Here is a 23097-nt window from a genome sequence, read left to right on the forward strand (position 1 = left end):
GGCCTTCTGGCCTGCTGACTGCCTGCTAAGGAGTTCTGTCCCGGGCCTGCTAACGAGCTGGCCAGCCCCTGCCCACCCCACTTGATCTGGCTGCAAGCTGTGGCCCAAAGCCACCTTAAGCTGCCTGGCCGGGGGCCAGGGGAAGAGACCATTTCAAGGCCTATTATTAGGGACAGGCTTTGAAGCTAGTAACATCAATAAATTTATTTATTATATTTATATAGTGCCCTCCCCAGAGGCTCAGGGCGGTTTACATGGAACTAGAGAAAAAAACAGTACAATAACGTGATAAATTGAACAATAGCGAAACAGTCATAACAGGAGAACAGTAACATAATGGAACAAACATGGTGAGAATGGAACAAACTGTAACATACTGACAGCCCTATAGGATGGACATGTCAGTGGTGTTTTCATGGGAGGGGGGCTGAGGGGCCAATGGAAAGTGATTGAATTGTAACCCCCTTCTGGATAGCCCAAGCCAGCCAACATCTCTCAGTACCTAAGCAGGGTCAGCGCTGGTTAGTTTTTGAATGGGAGACTGCCAAGGAAATACAGGGTTGCAGTGCAGAAGCAGGCAGTGGCAAACCTCCTCTGAACATCGTTTGCCCTGAAAACCTATGCGGGGTCACCAAAAGTCAACTGCATCTTGACAGCACTTTCCACCGCTTCTGTCACCATAGGTCCCCCCCCCCCCCCCACAAGACCATGTATCTCCTGTTTGGAACTTTTGCTAGAACTCTCCTGTCCTATTGCATTATCTTGCCTTCTAGTTTTCAGAGTTCTGTGTAAGCTCTGCTTTCCTTGGTTGCTCCTCCTGCTTTGCCATTACTCCCTCGTCTTCATATTCATTTGTATTTGGCCACTGTCTTTGGGGCTTTCTCTGTGTTTGTTACTTATTCCCTTCTCTAGGTTCATGTAACACTCATGACACTAGCTATATTTCCTAATTCTTCTTATCTGGATTGTAAGGGCAATGACATTCCAGAAATGATCTATCTGTAACACTTGTCACCCACTCCTACAGTCTGAGACTTGGCAAAAATTCTTTATTTTAAGCAAGATTCAATGGCCATGCAGTAAAGATGCCTGATGGGCATACCAGGTATCCCAGCAGGGAGAGGAAGGCTGGCTGGTCATTACTGACAGTGGGAGAGGTCAGGTTGGATGTTTATCCTACAGCCGATGCATGCACATAGCTGAAAGGAGCAGCTCGTATCCCACTCTTCTGTCCCTTTCTTCTGCAATGGCTGCTACTTGTGGGAATGAGGGAACTTGTATTGTAATTATGCCGTTTCTACAATTTTTGCTTTGCTAAAGTATTTTTTGTGGGAAGGAGGTGCTGCTTTAGGTGGTAGTTGTGCAGCAGTAATAACATGCAATTCTGGCCTGAGTGAGGGAGAATATCATGGAGATTAAGAGTCCAACTAGACAACAAGCCATATTCAGAGTCTTCTGGATTTTTTTTACTGAAATGAAGCAATGGTTGGCTGTTATTCTGAATAGATCAGCATTTTCCCCCTCCTAGTGTAGCTAGTTTATATGTGCAATTTCTGGTCTGCCTGGAGAAGGTTGGGAGAGGCAGAGGAGGGGACCTGACTGCATCCCCTCCCTCACTAGTTTGCCCAGGCTTAGCTGGCTGACTCCCTTCTCAGAAGCCTGCATGTCTATTCACATGCTGGGGAAGGGATTTCGAAGTGATCTGGCATGCATTACTGTTCCAGTCCCCCCTCCTTTTAAAAAGTTAATTATCTGGAGGACAATACTGGAACATTTGTTTTACTTATCTCATTTATTTTACTAATACATTTGTTTGTTTTTCTTCTTTGAGTCCAAGCCCTTAGGCCTTGAGTATAACCTGGCTTTGACTACAAAAGGCAAAGAGCCTCATAAAAGTATGTCAGGTTTCCTCTTCAATAAAGTGGTTCTTTAAAGAGTGATTTCTTTTTTACATCTTTGGTATGAGTCAGCACCCTTTTTCAATCATGGACATTGATAGCAGGATGTCTAGGGGTCCTAGGTGAGTCCTCCAGCAGGACCAGCAATTGGAGCAATTTTGTTAGCAGCCAGAAGAAGGGCTCTGGGGTCCAGTCTTGTGGGCACAAGTAATTTCCATCCTGCAGAGTGATGATGTCTCTGACTTTCCTCTTTAACATGAAGCAGCATGAAAGAAAGTGTCTAGGAATTTCTTGATCAGGGAATGATTACAGATTTTTTTCTTACATGGAACAAATACTGAGCTTACAAGTTGTCCACTGGCCATCAATTCAGTTGGAATACCTGGGTATTTTGATAATCTCCAAAAAGTACTGGCAGTATGTGGCAGATTGTGGTTGAGATACATTCATGGACTTGGTGATGGAACACTCAGTGAAACATTCTAGATCAGTGGTCCCCAACCTTTTTATCACCGGGGACCGGTCAATGCTTGATAATTTTACTGAGGCCTGGGGAGGGGGGTAGACTTTTGCCGAGGGATGTTGCCGCCGCCTGAGCCCCTGCTCCACTTGATTTCCCGCCAGCGCCCCTGATTTCCCGCCGCTCGCTGGGGGGTGCTGCCAGCAGCAGCTGCACAGTGCCACGCCAAGGGGAAGCCCCAGCCATGGCGGCCACTGAGAGCACCAAAGGTGAGCCAGCGGTAGAGTGGCAGGGCAGCCCCCGAAGCAGAAGCTGCAGAGGAGGACGAGGAGGAGCTGCAGCCCGGTACCAACTGATCCATGGACCGGGACCGGTCCCTGGATCGGGAGTTCAGGACCACTATTCGAGATTACTCGAATAAATACCAGCGATGGGGAGAAATCTAGTCACATCCTTATACCTACCCTTCCTGATACCCATTCTAGCTGCTGTTAAATTTGTTTTTGGATCCTAAAACATATCTATTTCCCATAATAACAATAGGTATTGACTGTAACTACTGTAACTACTGTACTGTCACAAAGGCCATATTGTTCAATGGAGATATGTTTCTCCAGTCTTATACATAACCTAAAGAAGAGCACCTAGAATTAATACTTCTATTTTTCTGCCATCGTGTTTCTTCTCCTAGGGGTTGTCCCAACCAATGACGTTCTCCTGGCACTAGATGACATGAGGAGAAACTTAGCTGAGGTAAGAACCTTCAAATACAGAGGAGATAGTCCTGTTCCATTGACCGCTTGGAAAAGAAGTAACCCAACCTAGCTAGGCTTTGAGCCCAGGACAGGCAAGCAGCTGGCTCAACAGCTTGCTGCATAAATCTCTTCTTTCTTAACCAGTAACTGCTGATTCATCAAATGCCACTCTCCATACATTGATTATGGAAAGGTTGTCTTTTGATTATGTAAGGTCTTTTTTAGAAAACACAATACTGATTGTGCCTTGGAATCGTGCATGTCCATATCATTAAAGAATAACGAAAGAAGCATATTATTGTGACACTGGTTAGAAGTTAATGCAGGTATTGCCCATAAAGACTTTAAGGCACTTATGATACATCAAATTATTCCAGTGTAATAAACAGACATCCAGGGAGTCTTTAACCTTAATAAGCAGAATTCTTGATCAATCACAATGGGTCTCACTGCGTAGCTTTATCAAGGAACATCAAATTCTTAAAAGTATACAAAAGTGTAATTAATGATAATTCAAAAAATAATCCATAACTGTATTAACAAGAATATACTTAACAAACAACATGAATACATACTCAAATTCTTTTCAATGGGAAGCTTCAATTTAGAAGAACAATCTATCAACAGAGAGTCTAAAGCGAATCAAAACATTACAAATATTAATCATTGTGATTACATAGATTGAATATAAACCTGTATATTATAAAAAGAAAAATTGACCCGATATACATGGTTTTTAACCTGGATACCATTACAACCAACCACGTAAAATAAAATATATTTTAAAATAAAAAGGAACCATAGGTCCTAAAAATTCAAACCGAAATTATAATAGAGACTTACAAGACTGTTGTGAAAAATTATATAAAAGCTCCTCCTTGCTTAAGGCTCCTTTGATGCATCTGAATCAGAGTGAATAGAATGTTAAGTATCATGTGTAATTAGCAACAGCTGTGGGGTACAGAAAGGCAGCAATGAGTCAGCAATCACAAAAAAACAGCGGTTATTCAACCCTTTAGGTTCCATGGTACCAACTTCGAAAATAGAATGGGTTTCCTACTGTTCCAATAAGGGATTAACATCTAGTGTCTTAAACCCTCCAACCCACCTGGCCAGACCAAAAAAACCCCCTCTTTCACCCAGTCAACGCCAAGAGAACTTACCTGGCTGGAGAGCAGCGACCAGCTCCGCCCACCCCAAGTAACATAACAGTTTGATCCACTAGAACTGAGGCTGGGGTAGGCCCCCCTGTCTCTCACCAACCCTCCCAGTGTTAAATACTGCAACTAAAGACCCTTCCCCCAAGAGGACTCACTCTCTGGACTCCAATTGCTACCAACAGGTCCACCATGTGCCTTGGCCAGCAAAGGTTTGAATGGCAAAGGACCCTCTCTTTCTCACCTCCTCCATGCCATCGTTGACCATTTTGGGAGGGGGCTGGCTGACCTGCCCAAATAAGAAGAAAATCACCCCAAGAAAATATATTTTAAAAATAATTTTTATTTTACACACACACACACACACACACAAACACACACACACAGATGTAATCACCCCAGAGCCCCTGGCATAACCCTGGGCTTACCCATAACCCTGGTTGGGAAAACTGGCTTATAGGCTGTATCAGCAGAAGTGTCCCAATCAATCTCTAAGCGCCAGCCAGGAAGCTCTTCACATCTCTCTTTACAAATGGGAAAAAATGGCTGCAGTTCCCTTAAGTGTACCTTGTGCTCAATTCAGGTTTTGAAAGGGTCGTTACAAAGCTCTGGGTCTCTTCTATCTAGAACGTGTAAGGCTTAGAAATTGTCTCAGGGCATTTCTGCACGATCATAGAAAGAATACCACGTGTACATTGTAGCTGCTACATCAAAGTACTACAAATGACTGTGTGATATCTTTACAAGTCATGGGTAGTGTGTTGGTGTGAGTAAGTCTTTCTGCAAAAAAAATAGCCATGCAGTTAAACAAATCTGGCTAGAGAAGCTTCCTCATATATGTAATTAAACAAAAATTAACAAACAGAATCTCTGATTTTAAATGGTTTACAAAATATTTTGATCATGTGGTGAAACTCTTCTCACAAATTAACCTCATTACAGTATCCAATAGATCCCTTTAACTTTCCCAAATGACTAGCATTGTAACTCTATCTGCAGGAATTACAAACGAACAAATAAAAAAACCTTAAATACTGTAATATTTTTTATTAAGACCACCCAAAGTATCAGAAAACTGAGCAAGTTTTCACATTTCCCAGGAATTTACCTCACCTTACCTTACCTTGAGACTTAGTACCAAAAAAATGGAAAAAGAAAAATATTTGAAGACATGATAGAGAATCCTGGAGTCTGAAGTTTGTAGAACGTTAAAATGAAGTACAGGATATGTTGCTGATTTGATTAGACAATATTGGGCACAAAATGGCAGGGCAGTAACATAGTGATTTAGAAAATAATGGTCTATTAAATTGGGCTTGCTCTTAGGAAGTTCTTAGGATTGCACCACTTTCTACTTTATGCTGAGCATCCTTAGTCGCATAGTTGACAGATCTGCCAAAACTTTAATAAAAAATTGCATACTTTAACAGAAAAATATTAACATTTATTAGTTTCACTAAGTTTCCACTGCTTGCCATTGGTTGTTTGCAAATAGCTACTACCATTCTTCCAACCACTTGCTCTGCTTATGAATTGTTTTCAGATTGGAATCCAGAACTATACAACCACGACAAGTTGCCAGTCACGTCCCAGCCAGACACATAGTGACTACGGGAAGCTCTTTGTGGTGCTGGTCATCATTGGCTCAGTCTGTGTCATCATCATTATCATGGGACTTATCTACAACTGCTGGCAGAGACGCTTGCCCAAGATGAAGAACATGGTGAGTCCCTGTGTGTACAGAAATGGTTGGCTTCTTCTGGATCAATACCCTTACCTATTGAGGTCAGTATTGTCTACTCTCACTGGCAGCAATTCTCTGAGTTTCTGGATAGAGGTCTTTCACTTCAACTTTTAACTGGAGATGCCAGGGATTGAACCTGGGACCATCTGCGTGCAAAGGGGATACTCTGTCACTGAGCTGCAGCCCTTCCACATTTTGCTTGCATGTGTATTCTGCAAATGAGGCTGAGGAATACTTCCTGGGTACTTGACTTCTTTCCCAGATGACAGACTTCTGTTCTTTTATCTTCTCTTCCAGTCACATGGAGAGGAGCTACGCTTCGTTGAGAATGGCTGCCATGACAATCCCACTTTGGACGTAGCCACCGACAGCCAATCAGAAATGCAAGAGAAGAAACCGAGTGTAAATGGTGGAGCATCGATAAATGGTCCTGAGAGCTGGGATGTCCTCATTAACAAGCGGGCAGGTGAAGAGGGCGATGCGTTTGAAGAAGACACACACCTTTAAACAAAAAAGACCATTCAAGTCCCTGACTGCATTCTTGCTTGACTTAAGGATAATATGGTCAGGGTGGCACCTCAGGAACTTCTTTTCAGGCTCGCTACGGATCTGCCCATTACAGTTCTGAGGCACCGTCACCAACCTGGAGCCACAAGGTCACCCTGAGCAGAGGGGGTGGGGTGGGGGAGGGGTGTGTTTGTGTGTTGCTGTCATTTAGCGCCAATGCTTCAATCACTTTTAAATGCACTTGCTCTAGCTCTTTGGTAGGAGTGGAGGATGGCCGGGTATGGAAAACAAAAGGTAGCATTGACCCAGAACGGCATTTACTTAATGATCTGTCATGGAAGCAGTAAGTTGGTTTCACCCAGGGAGAGCGGAATCCGCTTCCTGTCTCAGAAGGTGCCATAGGAGAAGCAGTGAGGGAAAACAGTGTGTGTTTCTCGCCTAGGCTTTGGGTGTGGTGTGTTAGGCTTGTCTTGCAATTAGCCAGCCTACCCAAGTGCCCAGGACAAACAACAATTCTCCTTAGTCAGCACTCTGCAGACTTCCTGCTCAAGCTGCCATCTGGCACAGCAGGACAAGTGGCTGGGCTAATGGATTTTTTTTGGTGGGCTGGTCAGTTTTTTTAACTACTTTGTAAGGCTGTTTGTAGGCAGAGCAAATGTATTCTGCACAACTACTGGATGTTCTCTCGTGCACTAGCTCTAGATTCTAACAGGATAGATTGTCTTACCACCCTATTTAACTATGACCTTTTGCAGTACAAACTCTTTTTTGTGGATTTAGAATTCCTCGTGGAACTTGCAGGCTTTGAGCCAGCCCTGCACAGATCTACCTTGGACAGTCAGGCTTCGGAAAACTGTTCCGATCCAAGCACTGAGGGAATTCCTGCTGTCTCCTCAACAAGATTCCTGGACTGGCAGCTAGAGAGAATGAGCAGAATAGCAAAATAAATCTTTTTTTCTAAATCTCAGGCTGAGAGGTCTCTCTCACAGGGTTAACAGCTAGGCTAATAACTGCTTCTAGTCTTCTCCGGTCGAACTTGAATGAGGAAGAGCTGTGAAGTCTTAGCTTGTGAGGCTTTGAGCAGAGAAAGCAGATGGCAACCCTTGTGCGTTTTATCTGTACATTTGAAGCAAATTAGATTTGTGTTCCCTTTGCATTTCAGAAATAGATTGGTGTAAACAACTTGGGCTAACTCAAGTAATACCCTTGAGATTGGACCCAAGGTCTCCTGTAGGAATGCTTCTTTGCCAGATCTTAGGCAAGTTTGGATGCCCTAGGGGTCTCAGCAGGCAGTTTTTAAGAAGTCCTTACATATGCAGAATGTTTGTATGCAATCTGATATATTTCTGCTTCAGGTCCTTGAGGTGTTACACTGCCTTACACTAAAATAGTTTCATAGCTTGTGTCACTGGAAGGGGGAGGGAAACCTATCTGCTTTATTCTTCCCTGTATTTGGTCTTTAAAAGATCTCTCTGCCTTTGTGTGTGTGCGCACACACACACACACACAAACAAATTCATGTATATTTAATGAGGACTGATAATGAACTGGTAATTGAAGTCCATTAATATCTAATCTGTAGTTCATTCTGAGAACGGAAATCTGATCTACTTCAAGCATAAAACAATCTCTTGTCAGCAGAGCTTAATTCCATGTCTAAATATCTAAATGCTGTGCGAATGTCATATCAGTACAGTATCATACAGATTTATAATAACCCTTTCTTAGCCTGTTTCCCAAGTTTGAGTGGTCAAACTATCTGGATAATGTTTTTACTCTTTAGTTCCTATAATTATTTTAGGATAGCATCTCCTGTCTGGTGGTTGAGCAGCTGGCACGTAACTCTCTTGACCTGGTGCTTGCCTATTTATTTAAAAGATCTTCTGCTAGTCTATCCTTCTCTCGCAACTCTGGTCCTAAGGCCTGCAGCTGACTGGTTTCAGGTATGAGCTTAGACTAGAGTAGCTGTGCATAGGATTGCACCATCAGTCTTAAAGAAGCCACCCATTTTGTTTATACCAAGGTGAGATCCCACTGACTCCCACCTGCTTGCATGCTCTGTAGCGTCCTCCTTCTAATATAGCTTTTGGAAATGGAATTCTTCTCATGACCACCAGTTGGTGCATGTTCATTGGGGGAGGGGGGGAGCGGGAAACCATGTACCATCATGTAGCTTCTGTGCCTGCCTAGTTATTGAATACTAGACTGAAACTTTGCATTGCCATGGGGAGAAAGCTTCTTTAACCTGTTTGTGGAGCTGCTGCACACAGATAGGTTTACATCACAAGACGCGAGGCAAAAGTGGTGCCCATGTGGCTGCTGTTTGATGTGCACTGGTCCTAAGCGGCTTGCTGTGGTGTATGTGATATTCTGGATGTTTGACTGAGAACGTTCTATGAAAATACATAAACAGTAATACATTACATAAGAACAAACTTGTAGATGCTGATAAAACCATTTCAACTTCCATGATTGTGCTTTATTACATCTGGATGAATGGAGTGCCATTGGGTGAAATGATTTCTTCAGTAGAGAGAATAGCTTCTCTGCCTCTTTTAAACATCTGCATAGAGATGATGGGGAGACCGCAAGGTCTGTAAAGGAATGTATACCTTGCATATGACCTTAATGGGCATCAAAGGGAAAATCTGACAGCTTCCTTCTGGAGATGCCTGAGCTAAATCCCAGGTTCTTCATCTGGTCCATCCCTCCATGAGCAAAATAAAGTTTTGGCCCTCACTCCAATGCATTTATTAGAATCACTTATGCCATGAAAAAGCCATCTTGTGTTAAGATTTCCTGGTCTTTCTTCAGTGAAGAATTCTTTGGAACAGCCCAAGATTAATCTTGAACCACAATGTGATTTTTATCTTCATTGACCACATTGGGGCACTTCCATAAAATATTTGCTCCATCACTTATACAAGTCTCCACATCCTGATTTCTCAATGGCCATTTTTGATGATAGGATTCTTTGTGTTTGTTCTTGTCCCTCTTCAGAGGCAGGCAGATCAAAAGAACAGAGAAGAGCCATATCGGCCTGCGGTATTCTTTTCTTTCCAAAAGATCAGTCTTCAAAAGCAAAATGTCTATTTTATGAAAATCAATCCCTTTTATTAACATAACGTGCTTTCTTGAATGGATGGGAGGGCCGTTGGGTCAATCCCATGCTGTCTGATATCTTTATGGCTTTTTAAAAAGTTGATTGAAGAATGTATTACAGAATCCATTTTATAATTTTAAAAATTATATTTAATTTTAATGTGATTTATTCATTTAGGACATTTTAAAAAACTACCAAGCTAGAAGATTGCTTTATTTTGCCCTTACTGAGGCACTTTGATGGCCGTCTTTGCCTTTTATTTTGAGCCATGCTGACCTCTGGTGGTATTTGGGAATAAGGCTCAGTGACAAGTTTAGTGCTGCCATGGTTTTGTCCTTGCGTCTCCTCACTATGGATTTCAGTGAGGAGACAACCATTTGCATATCTTTTGCGCTTGTTAAGGAGAAGAGAAAAAGAAAACTTTTAAAAAAGAGAATTCGATTTTTTTAAAAAGAAAAAGTTTTCTCATCTGAAAACTAGGCGATGCGGTTCTGTAGTGATCCATTGCAAGATGCTTCCAATAATGGAATAAATTTGAGTATTTCTGATGGGTTTTCACTGATGAAAACTACAAAGAAGGAAATCAATATATTGCCTTTAGAAAAGAATACCAGATCTAATCCCAAATGAATGCAAAAGCTTACAGAATGCTTCCCAAGCTATGTAGAATCAAACATTGGTACCATGTTTAACCATTTAGATAAAAACTTAGCCCTAAACTTGTTTGTGGAGAGGGGTGCATCACTGGCTGCGTGAAAAATGCCAGATAATAATAGAAATATGCAGTAGACAATAAAGCAGATGTCTAGTGGCATTCTGAACTCTGACTTATGAAAGCACCTGGTAGAATAAATGTATGCCACGGCCTCCTATTTATTTTGTTGCTATGGACTAACACCGCAATTCATCTGAAGTTACAGTGGACAACGGAACCAGCTTTTTATTGGTGAACACATTATATATCACATGTCTATATATGTGAGTGACTCTTCATCGGTTAAACAACTAATCCAGAAAACTTGTCACCTCTGAATATTTTCTGCTTTAACACCAATTGGGTAGCCCTGTTAGTTTGTAGCTGCAAAATAAAACAGGGAGTCCAGTGGCACCCTGTGTGCATATAAATAGCTGATTTATGGCAACCCCAGCAAGGGGCTTCCAGGGCAAGGGAGAATAAGAGGGGGTTTGCCATTGCCTGCCTCTGCAGAGTCTTCTTTGGCGGGCTCCCTTAGTACGGACCCTTCCAATAAGACTGAGCTACACCATGCTGCCTTCCCTTCCCCGGAGGCTATAACAAAATGTATTCCTTTAAAAGTTTGGGGGTCAGAGCTCACTTTATCAAGTGCATCTGATTTCCCCCCTTATATAGCTGAATATCATAGCCAAAAAATAAGCAGCAAATTGCCATAAAAATAGTAGGAAATATATTGTTTTAAATTCTGTTACGTTGTGTCATTGCTGTTAGCTAGTTTGGCCTCTTCGGAACTACCACTTTTGGAAAATTAGGAAGCATATGTTCTTGTCAAAATGCAAAGGTGCTTGGCCTTGGAAGAGAAGGAACACTGAGGGTGAGATCCTAAGAACATCACTGAATAGACCTGAGGAAGATTCTGAGAAGACGTGTTCAGAATTGCACTGTTGGCACACTAGAAGACTTGGGGAACAAGCCACAGCTATTAGAATAATGAGGGGAGTATCAGAAACTTCAAAAGTTTCCAGCTTCAAAACTTGCCAGCATATGTTTCCTATGGATCGCACCCAGCTCTATTCATCTGCTTTTCAACAGCAATGCACACCATAGCAGCAGAGGTGTCTGGTTGGATTTAAGACATGCATCCAGTGTAGGGATAACGGCTCAAGAAAGTTTAGAGGCACTGATATTTGACTCTTGAAGGAATATGAGTATGCTCTCGTTTTATAGCAATAAACACTTTCCCTACATCTGGACATGTTTTCAGAAACAGCTCGCAGAGTAAGAACTTGTCTCTTGTATCCCTTAGGCCTGTTCCTCACATATTGAAGTTCATTGTGACAAGCTATTCTGTGGCCCTAAACATTCATTTATCTGACCATTGTAATTTCTTTATTGAGCAAAGTACTTGTCGTTTACAGAAGTCCCCTAGATACTGATGTAAACTGTAACTCTTTCCTCCAATCTTTCCCTCCCCGTGATCATTTTTGTAGGCTGAAAGTAGTGTGAGGTGCTTGAATTATTTGAGCAAGTAACTAAGGTAGAAGGAATGAACACCTGCATCAGGCTAGAATGGGGGGGGGGGGAACCTAAACAGCTATAGGCCCATTATGCACGGAGTGGAAAGTCTGCATTCGGGGTGGAATGGCAGCGGCTAAAATCACCAATTATGCACGCTGCAGGCGGCAACTGGGTGCAGTCAACGTATGCCGCCGAAAAAGCCACATTAGCGAGATGAGGAAGAAAGTGGAGCTTCCTGGGACCAGGGCGAAACCAGAAGCGACTCCGGAGTATCTGCGTGCATAATCGGATACTCTGGGTTTTGCCGCCGTTGTGTTCTGTCCCGTGCATAATCGGTTTGCTTCGCTTCTTCCTCCTCCTCGTTCTCCATGCCACTGTTTCAGCGGCCATGCATAATAGGCCATAGTGATACTCTGACCATTTAAAGTGGTTACCCTTCTATTAAAGTTCAGCATAGGAAATTGCTTATCTATTCCCATTCATAGAGACATTTTTTCTTCTTCTTACAAATCACAACTGAGGTGATAAGTCTGCATCTAGACTTCAGGCTGCGAGTAGTCACTAGCACAGACTTTCCTAGACATAGAAAGCTAGTGTGTCAGGGAGCAGCCTATGCTAGAATTCTTCTCCTCGCTACCTAATTTTCCATGTGCCGGTAGTTTTGGTTTGCTTGCTTGCTTGTTTTGTGTTGGGGAATACAATGGCAAGTGAGACTCCACCAGCAGCCTCAAATCCAGACACACAGAATTAGGCTTGCATGTTAGATAACTATGTGTGGCAGCATTCACATTTTGCATAGAATTTCTTACAAAGAGCATTATCCATGCATTATTTTTCTAATTGTTCTTGTTTGTATGGAGAACAAAAGATGCACAATGTTCTTACCTTGCATATGAGAAGATCACACACACATACTTTGCCATGGGTACACGACAGAAAGCTGTGGTCAAATAACGATTTCCATAGTGCTGCATGTATATGTGAAAACAGACACCTTTTTCAAATATATATTGCCCAGTTGTAGATGCGTTTCCTTACATTCTAGGGATATCACTTGAAGTGGTCTTAAAGTGTTACTAAAAAAGGGAAATCGCTTATCAGCCAATTTTCAGTTTTAGGAATAAGTGTATTCTCAGAAAGTAATGGGGAGAAATCATGTGGGCATATTCTGGCTGGAATCCTAAACCGTGTTTCAACTTGTGCCTATTTTCCATACATTGTGGAGACTGACCTCTGCATGGAGCACTGTCCTCTGGCGTGTGGCATATTCTGGCTCACTGAAAGACTTTGGCCTGGGATGAGAAGAGCCTCTTCTAATACTAGAAGAGCCTGCCCTGCATCTGAGGACTGCCTCTGCAGTGGGGGGAAACATGCTGCACAAGTGGAAATAAGGCTTGGGGATCCAAGCTGTATATTTAATGTCTAGAAGTGAGAAAATGCTTGCAGAAACAGATAATATTTAGCGCTGTGAGCTGGTGCCTTTATCTGGGGGGCAGTTATGACATCTTGGCCCCATCAAGATGTACTAAGGAAGGGGGCTGCTTTGTGGGGCCACCTCAGATTTTGAAAACCTTTGGCTTACAACACTTCCGGTGCAGAAGCCTCTTGGCTGATCATCCAAGCAGCCAGAGAGATTAAATTAATAGATTCCTATTCAGATGTTTCTCAGGAGCGTGGCTCTCCCACGGATCGCTGAAGCACTCCTGTCTACAAAAACACAACTGTTGTTTATTTGTAAAAATATGCCCAGGTTTCCTGATATGATTATTCCAGTCTTCTGTTGTATGCTCAGTATGTTGTATGAAAACTCTCGTGTTACTTTTAGTCTCACTTCCAGCTCTTGAATTTGTGCATTACAATGAGGACACTGGGATGGAGATCTCATTCAAGCGACTGCAGTAATTCCCAGTTGGAGGTTTATGATAATCAGTATTATCTGAGTAGGTCTCAGAGGAGGCATTTTCTTTCGATTGCCTACAGCGACCAATCTGTTAAACAATACATGCAGCTGATAAGCAACAAGGACAGCCCCATGTACAAATGGGGCTAAAAACTTTGGGAAACACTGCATGATTCTTTCCTCTGTTCTCATCCCCCATTATTTTTCTAAGCGGACTGACAGTCATTTTGGAGCGCTCCCTAGATATGCATAAAGGGAGGACTGTTTTCTCAGTGAAAGACTTACTCACTGCAAAAATGTAATGGTTTTATCACCTGTCATTTCACTTGCCAGCATATGTTTCCTAGTCACGAGTGGCACTTTTTGAAATAAAGTTTCTGGTCAAAGCAGAATTCTCCTGTCTGCATTTTTTGTATGTGCATTCTTCATTGAGGCTACCAACAAACAGAACTAAGTTTGAGTCCAGTGACACCTTTAAGACTAACAAACTTTTATTCTGAGTATAAGCTTTTGTATGTACTCACATTTCCTCAGAGGTGCACATAAAACCTTACACCTTGAATAAAACTTTGCTGGTCTTGCAATCAAACTTTGTTCTGCTATGGGAATCTTTCAAAAATGGGGTTGTATATTCTCTGAATGCAATAAGTATTATATAGGATGCATGATTTTACCTTCTCTGCATGGGAATTCGCCCGGACTGGTGCTCATCTGGTTGCGGGCTAATCTCCGCTTCTAGATGATGTCAGCGTCAGCCTGGAGCTGGCACAACCCGGGCCCTTGGTTGCCCTGCAGCAAGGGAATGCGGATTCTTCTACATTCCCTTCCTTTCTGTGGGTGCCATTAGGGCCTGTTTTGGGGCACGCCCATCTAGTAGAGAAGAGTTGGGTTTGTCCAGGCCTGGCTCCTCCTTTGGCTATGGTGTCCCAGTAGGGACAAAAAATACCCCAGTTCAAGAATATAAAAATAAACGACTTGTGCCAGCGCAAAGCGTGGCGGAACCTGCCCACCCCAGTTGCCTCATCTGGAGGCACTAATCTGGGGCAGACCGGGACCAGCAGGAAAAATGCTTCCTGTCTGGACCCAGAAAGAAGCAAAGCAAGCTGCTTCGTCGAAAAACCCAGTGGCAGCCCAGCATGGCATCACTGGTGCGGAAAGGGTCTTTGAGAATGGCTGTTACTGAGCTTAGCTGCTAGGGTCAGACAGTATCCAGTGGACACCTATTGGAGATAACCACTGAACCATGATAATATTTGCTTTATTTCTATCCTGCCCTTTCTCTGAGGAAAACAGAGTAACTTTTTAGAGCTGCAAGTTTACAGCTGAGCAGAGAGATGAACCTGGGACTTCCATGTTTAAGACATTGAATTCTTGACTAATAGGTAGAATTGACATTGAATTCTTGACTCTTAACCTGTAAAAGTGGGTGGCAATCAATTTGCTGCTACAAAAGGAAGAAGCACAAAATTTTCTGTACCACAATAGGAAGCTGAAATATCTCAACTACAAGATGTAGTCTGGAAATTAGGTCTGGTTTATGGATCTGGGAAACAACAAATGACTGCAACAGAAAATGAAGCCATACCAGTTACAGAGATGACTCATTCTTTCCCTCTCATTCGTGAACAGGCCATCAATATGAAGTATCACCATGTGAGAAAACCGCAAGCAAAGAAGTTCATTGAAATGCTTTATTACTTATCAGAAGAAATTATTGCAAATGAACTACCAAACTCTAGCCTCTGCAAGGAAAGATTAATCTTGTACCCTAGTGCATGCTTGATCAAAGGGGGTATTAGGAAGGACTGTACTGTACAATGCTGCTTCACATTGCACAGTTCATTGCTTTCACCATATAATACATATGTAATATGAAGATGCTAGGGAGCAAATTACCAGATATTGGCACGAACCTAAACATTCCAGGAGCAGGGGCCAAACTGAACTGAGATTTTATTGGCTTGAACCAGCCAGTTCTGCAGCTAGGAGAAAAAGGAAGGGGTCATCCAGGAAGAGTTAGATGGTTGGCAGTCATTTCAGTCTGATAGGTGGACTCACCAGGCGGTTAGATTTTAGTGGCTGCCAGCCATTTCACTGATCCATTTCACATTTCCCACTTTGAAAGGGGGGACAGAGGTTAAATGGCTCACAGCCATTTAAACCTAACAGCTGATGAGCAGATCGGCACTACTCAGTCATTAATTTAAATGGCCCAAGCAGCCAAACTGGACAAAAGTCCAGTATATGTTCAGCTGAACTGGCTCAATTTCATGCCAAATTTTGGCTCGTAAACTGGCTCATGCCCATCCCTACAAGTGACCCCAGAGTCCAATGGCATCATAGACCAACAGAGTTAAATTCCAGGTATAAGTTTTTGTGTGCTTGCACACACATGTGAAGTGTATAGCACAAAATGGTTGCTATTTTCCCACTAGCTAGAAAGCTGCAATTTAGTACATGAAATCAAAGGGGTCCGAGCATTAGGAAAGACTGGAAGAAGACATTTCCTCATTCAACAGTTAAAATTCAGAACATTGCTGCTTCACAATTAAGAACTGCCTTTCCCTGTGGTCCAGTTACATTCATCAGGTCAGCTACAGGAGTGTTAGAACAATTGTGACCTCCTGTAGACCTTTTTCATTGATGGAATTGGACCAGGGAGGTTGACGGTAGAGGACCAAAATCCATGTTCTGTTTTTCTCAAATTGTATAAATTGCTTATTTTCACATCTCAATTTGCCAATTACTTTGGTTGATCTGTGTTTCCCGTCTTAACACTGTTCAGAATTTATTTTCGCAGGTCTTAACTGTTGTTATTAACTAAAGTATATTTGGATGGTATTATGAGCTTGGTTTTAGCATTTAATTAATGATTTATGCCTTGAGTTTTGCCTTAGGCAAAGAAGAGTGGCATGAAAGCATTTTTAAATAAACCAAATAACAACCTCAGCATAACGCAATGCAAGCCATATATAAGACAGATAGTTAGGTTTCATATACTTTAGTTACACCTGGGGGCAGGATTTTCTGAAACAGCAAATGATACTGCTTAAATAAAATGCAATAATAAAATCAACCATTAAATTTTAAAAACTGTCCTTCACCATGAGATAATCAGCTGCCTGCATTTACAGGAACGTCCATCTATGTGGATAAGGAATTACATTTTCCAAAATTAGGTGTTCGATGACTTCACTCTCATGGACTGGAAACGATACCTGCTGGTGAGACTGAAACTCAGTAATTCACCGAAAATGAGACTGAAATCTGGAGGCACTAGGGGTGCACAGACTACAACAAGGCATTTCCTATATCATGTTTTTACACACAGGTTTACACCTAAGTACCTTGTCATTACTCTGGACAGGCCTTTGAGCTATAAGCATCATCTTACCAATGTAGTAACAAAAAGATTCTCCGAGTCAGATTGTTGCAGATTATGTGGAAGCATATAATCTGCAACAAACTAATTCCAGAAGGAGTGTAAAGTCTGCTGCAGAAGACGGGCAGCAGCAGCACAATGAGCAGGGTTTGACAGCGGGGCCAGCCTTGCAAGACGGACGGCAGCAGAACAGGGAGTGGGGCTCAGCTGCCAGGTGCTGCTTCTGCCGCCCATCTTCCGCAGCCACAGGAGGAATGGGTACAGCAGCAGATGGCAAGTCCGAGCATGCTCATCGTGCTGCCGCTGCCTCCACCACCCGTCTTCCAAGGCTGGCCCCGCACTCCTGATGGCAGGACTGCCCATGGAAGATGGAAAGCAGAGGTGGTGTAGGGAGTAGGACTCGGTGCCGGTCCTGACCAGCTGCCACTGCCCATCTACTGGCCGCTCCCTGGGGCAGGACAAACAGACATCACATCCATAGTCTTTTCCGTTTCAGAGGGCGCCCCAGTAGATGTATTTCCACATCACAAATATATATGCAAAACAATGTTCTCCAAAAATTATGTGGTGCAACTTTCGGTGCATCTGCTACAACCTAGATCAGTGGTTCTCAACCTGGCCATAGTCTTTTCCATCTGTTGCAAGAATGTGAGTGTCGTGCTTTCCAGGTTGATATGACAGTGCTATTTGAACTTTCTCTAACTCCAATTGATTGAAAATTTAGATATAAGTTTTTTGGGGGGGATTGCCTATCATTCTGCATACCCATCATATCAACTTGGTTATGTATTTTATATTATATTTTATATTATTATATCCTTCGTATAACAGTGACTCCTGTGAGTAACTGTCATATGATAAAAAATACAGAAAAAGACTAGAGTAACAACCACCCTCCTTTTATGTTTCCCTTCAACATTCCACATGGACTCTTCTCAAGGCGGGTCGGATGCTGGAGCAGGGCTCCAATAGACTCAATTGAGTGGCTGTTTTTCTGTCCTTGAAACACCCCTTCTTAAATGTTATTTGGGATCTTCATTTTGCACTGTTACAGGGGTAAAACTGCAATGTGAGTGAAGCTCGAGGAGGATTGAGGGAAACTTGAAGGCATTATAAGAGGTGGCTGCTATAGTGTGAAGTATGGTTTACACCCCCCTTCAAGGATCGCTGCCTTGTTGTGGCAAGGGGGCTTGCGTAGTTCAGTGAAGCTATGAGCTATACCGTGCAGGGTCACCCAAGACGGACAGGTCATAGCTGAGAGCTCTGACAAAAGGTGATCCACTGGAGAAGGAAATGGCAAACCACTCCAGTATCTTTGCCATGAAAACTCTATGGACAGTTCCAATAGGCATAACGATATGACGCCGGAAGATGAGCCCCTCAGGTCGGAAGGTGTCCAACATGCTACTGGGGATGAGCAGACGGCTAGTACGAGTAGCGCCAGAATGAATGAAGCGGCTGGGCCAAAGCCGAAAGGACGCTCAGTTGTGGAAGTAACTGGTAGCGAAAAGACAGTCCGATGCTGTAAAGATTTTTATTCCATAGGAACCTGGAACGTCAGATCCATGAATCAAGGCAAGCTGGACGTGGTCAAACAAGAAATGACAAGACTGAACATCGACATTTTAGGAATCAGTGAACTAAAATGGACAGGAATGGGTGAATTTAATTCAGATGACCATCAGGTATACTACTGTGGACAAGAATCTCGCAGAAGAAATGGAGTAGCCTTCATAATCAATAAGAGAGTAGGAAAATCAGTCTTGGGATACAATCCCCAAAATGACAGAATGATCTCAGTTCGAATCCAAGGCAAACCATTCAACATCACAGTGATCCAGGTCTATGCCCCAACCACTGCTGCTGAAGAGGATGAAGTTGATCAGTTCTATGAAGCCCTACAACACCTTCTAGAAGCAACGCCAAAAAATGATGTGCTTATCATCATGGGGGATTGGAATGCTAAAGTAGGAAGCCAAAAGATAACCGGGATAACAGGCAAGTTTGGCCTTGGAGTACAAAATGAAGCAGGGCACAGGCTGGTAGAATTTTGTCAAGAGAATACAATGGTCATAGCAAACACTCTTTTCCAACAACCCAAGAGACGACTCTACACATGGACATCACCAGACGGTCAACACAGAAATCAGATTGACTATGTGCTCTGCAGCCAAAGATGGAAAAGTTCTATCCAGTCAATAAAAACAAGACCAGGAGCTGATTGTGGTTCAGATCATGAGCTTCTTGTTGCAAAATTTAGGCTTAAATTGAAGAAAGTAGGGAAAAGCACTAGGCCACTCAGGTATGAACTAAATCATATCCCCGACGAATACACAGTAGAGGTGACAAATAGATTTAAGGAATTAGATCTGATAGACAGAGTGCCTGAAGAACTATGGACGGAGGTTCGCGACATTGTAAAAGAGGTAGCAACTAAAACCATCCCAAAGAAAAAGAAATGCAAGAAATCAAAATGGCTGTCTGAGGAAGCTTTACAAATAGCTAAGGAGAGAAGGGAAGTGAAAGGCAAGGGAGAAAGAGAAAGATACACCCAATTGAATGCAGAATTCCAGAGAAAAGCCAGAAGAGATAAGAATGCCTTCTTAAATGAACAGTGCAAACAAATAGAAGAAAACAATAGAATAGGGAGGACCAGAGATCTTTTCAAGAAAATTGGAGATATGAAGAGAACGTTTCATGCAAAGTTGGGTATGATAAGGGACCAAAATGGTAGGGACCTCACAGAAGCAGAAGAGATTAAACAAAGGTGGCAAAATTATACAGAACAACTATACAAGAGCGAGCTTAACATCCCTGATGACCACAGTGGGGTAGTTACTGACCTGGAGCCAGACATCCTGGAATGTGAAGTCAAATGGGCCTTAGGAAGTCTGAGCAACAATAAAGCTAGTGGTGGTGACAGCATTCCAGTTGAACTATTCAAAATCTTAAAGGACGATGCAGTAAAAGTGCTACACTCAATATGCCAGCAAATTTGGAAAACTCAACAATGGCCACAGGATTGGAAAAGGTCAGTTTACATTCCAATCCCAAAGAAGGGCAATGCCAAAGAATGTTCAAACTACCGCACCATTGCACTAATTTCTCATGCTAGCAAAGTTATGCTCAAAATCCTACAAGCTAGGCTCCAGCAATATGTGGACCGAGAACTTCCAGAAGTTCAGGCAGGATTTCGAAGAGGCAGAGGAACTAGAGATCAAATTGCCAACATACGCTGGATCATGGAGAAAGCTAGGGAGTACCAGAAGAACGTCTACTTCTGCTTCATTGACTATGCTAAAGCCTTTGATTGTGTGGAGCACAACAAATTGTGGCAAGTTCTTAAAGAGATGGGAATACCAGAGCATCTTATTTGTCTCTTGAGAAATTTATATGCAGGTCAAGAAGCAACAGTGAGAACTGAACATGGAATCACTGACTGGTTCAAAATTGAGAAAGGAGTTCGGCAAGGCTGTATACTGTCACCTTGCCTATTTAACTTGTATGCAGAGCACATCATGAGAAATGCGGGATTAGAGGAGTCACAAATTGGGATCAAGATTGCAGGGAGAAATATCAACAACCTCAGATATGCAGATGATACCACTCTAATGGCAGAAAGTGAAGAGGAACTAAAGAGCCTGTTGATGCGGGTGAAGGAGGAGAGTGCAAAAGTTGGCTTAAAACTCAACATCAAGAAAACAAAGATCATGGCATCCGGCCCTCTCAATTCATGGCAAATAGATGGGGAAGAAATGGAGGTAGTGACAGATTTTATTTTCCTGGGCTCTAAGATCACTGCAGATGGGGACTGCAGCAAAGAAATTAAAAGACGCTTGCTCCTGGGGAGGAAAGCTATGGCAAATCTAGACAGCATCCTAAAAAGCAGAGACATCACTCTGCCAACAAAAGTGCGTTTAGTCAAGGCTATGGTCTTCCCAGTTGCAATGTATGGCTGTGAAAGTTGGACCATAAGGAAGGCCGAGCGTCAAAGAATTGAGGCTTTTGAACTCTGGTGCTGGAGAAGACTCTTGCGAGTCCCTTGGACTGCAAGGCGAACAAACCGGTCAGTCCTAGAGGAGATCAACCCTGACTGCTCTTTAGAAGGCCAGATCCTGAAGATGAAACTCAAATACTTTGGCCACCTCATGAGAAGGAAGGACTCCCTGGAGAAGAGCCTAATGCTGGGAGCGATCGAGGGCAAAAGAAGAAGGGGACGACAGAGAATGAGGTGGCTGGATGGAGTCACTGAAGCAGTCAGTGCAAACTTAAATGGACTCCGGGGAATGGTAGAGGACAGGAAGGCCTGGAGGATCATTGTCCATGGGGTCGCGATGGGTCGGACACGACTTCGCACATAACAACAACAACATGGTTTACACGGATTAAATATTGTTCCATTGTGTTTCAAACATGCTTGCATTATGATTTCAGATGCCACCCAAATGCTGTTAACCAAGTGTGTCCCTTTTTACTATTTGTATATTTCATGTTAATTATCCTCCCTGTAGTATTACAGCGTAAACCTGTTGCTGGGTTGTTGTCTATATAACCAATAATGACAGAATAGTCTATTAAAATGTGTAAGTCACTGTCAACCACAGCTTTCTCAGGCAAAGGGAGATCTTGACAGAGAGTGGTTGTGACCCTCCACCTGAAAAGGAGGGGGTGGGAGGGTAACATTGGCCTACACTGCAGAATTGTTGTAAACTACCCACACAGCTTGTCTCCCAGTTTCTGCAACTTCTGGTGATGCTGTAAGGATGGAATAGGGCAAGGCATTATTATAACTGATGATATATGTCGGCTTCGGCTCCCCCCCCCCTCATCCGGCACTATGGGGGGGGGGGATATCAATGCTGCAATTCTCTTTACAAGATTGCCCACACTTCCATTCTATGGCACGCTGGTACAGATTACTGGCTATATGTGCACTAGGAGTGCATTATTGTTATTATTTTAATAACACATTCATACTTTTCTCGCTTTCCACACACTACAAACCCGAACTGGAAAGAGGATTAACTTCAACCCACCTACGACTGAGAAGAGGGAAGGGGCGTGCGCGCGTGGCAGGCCCTTGTTAATTCGCGAATATCCCCATTGTTTCCTATGAGCCGGGACCTCGTTCCACTCTCTCGCGGGCACGGGGGAGGGCGCGGCGCGAAAAGTCACCGGGAAAGGCCGTCTGCGCGGACCAGGCCGACTTCCTCCGGGTCAGTGGGGACGACTTCCAGCAGGGCTCCTGCCATTTCCGAATTCAAACGCGGCCCTTTCCCCGCCAATGGATGGAACGCAGGTTCGAACGCGCCTTCGGGGTTCCGGAACCAGGGCCAGTGGCCGCCGCGGGTTCACCAACGCACGCTGTGCAGCGGCGCGCGTCTGAGCGAGCGAGCGAGCGCGTAGCGAGAAAGAGGCTTTCGTGAATCCCGTGGGCATACAGGGGCTGCCGTGGCCGAATCGCGGGCTTCTTGCAGGCTGCCCTTGGTCCGTGGCCGCCCAGCCAGCCAGCCAGCTCCCCCGTGGCGGCCCCCGGCACGCCAAGAGCCTCGGCGGCGGCACTCGAGGGCGCACGGCGAGGGGCGGGTCCGTCGGTGCGCCACTGGCTCCCCAGGAAGGGCGGAGAGCGAGCGAGACGAGGAAGGAGAGCAGGGCCTGGCTTCTCGGTGTCGGCTCCCCCGCCGCCGTTGTTTACATCCGCCGCCGCTGCCTCTCCTGCGTTGCAGCCTTCCCGGCCTCGGCCGCTGCCCGCTTCTTCGACGCTTCCCCCCAGGCAGGGTCAATGCGGCGCCTTCCGCCGGCCGGGCCATGGACACCAGCGACCTCTTTACCAGCTGCAAGAAGGGCGACGTCTGCCGAGTGCGGTGAGGCGAGGCCCGGAGGGGGCTGCTGGTGGAAGGGGGGCGCAGGCCCTGGGGAGGCCGAGGCCCACCTGCAGGCTGGGGGGCTACTCTGGCACCACGGCGCGCTCAGGGTCCC

The 23097-nt window shown here is 43.9% G+C and overlaps 2 protein-coding genes and 1 long non-coding RNA gene across 5 annotated transcripts in view; 2 read left to right on the top strand and 1 right to left on the bottom strand.

Moving 5' to 3' along the window:
* PODXL2 (podocalyxin like 2) overlaps positions 1–14128 on the top strand; it is a 76502-nt gene extending 62374 nt beyond the window's left edge. The window contains exons 6-9 of one of the 2 annotated variants that reach the window (XR_013229005.1): positions 3050–3111; positions 5814–5993; positions 6312–11918; positions 12243–14128. Coding sequence is in view for 1 of the 2 variants with exons in the window: in XM_077325396.1 (XP_077181511.1) it covers positions 3050–3111; positions 5814–5993; positions 6312–6521 (452 nt within the window). In the remaining variant the exon portion in view is untranslated. Of the gene's footprint in view, positions 1–3049; positions 3112–5813; positions 5994–6311 lie in introns of both variants that reach the window. The other variant, XM_077325396.1, reaches the window with a different exon arrangement.
* Positions 1–22293, bottom strand: part of LOC143831881 (uncharacterized) — a 29732-nt gene extending 7439 nt beyond the window's left edge. Inside the window, exon 1 of the long non-coding RNA XR_013229006.1 lies at positions 22155–22293. This is a non-coding gene — a long non-coding RNA (uncharacterized LOC143831881). The remainder of the gene's footprint in view (positions 1–22154) is intronic.
* The window catches only part of ABTB1 (ankyrin repeat and BTB domain containing 1), a 52982-nt gene continuing 52148 nt past the window's right edge, over positions 22264–23097 (top strand). The window contains exon 1 of one of the 2 annotated variants that reach the window (XM_077325398.1): positions 22264–22417. In XM_077325398.1, the coding sequence (XP_077181513.1) occupies positions 22407–22417 (11 nt within the window). In that variant the 5' untranslated portion in view covers positions 22264–22406. Of the gene's footprint in view, positions 22983–23097 lie in introns of both variants that reach the window. The other variant, XM_077325397.1, reaches the window with a different exon arrangement.

Source organism: Paroedura picta, chromosome 3 (genome assembly GCF_049243985.1).
Source record: "Paroedura picta isolate Pp20150507F chromosome 3, Ppicta_v3.0, whole genome shotgun sequence".
In the NCBI taxonomy this organism is placed as follows: Eukaryota; Metazoa; Chordata; class Lepidosauria; order Squamata; family Gekkonidae; genus Paroedura; species Paroedura picta.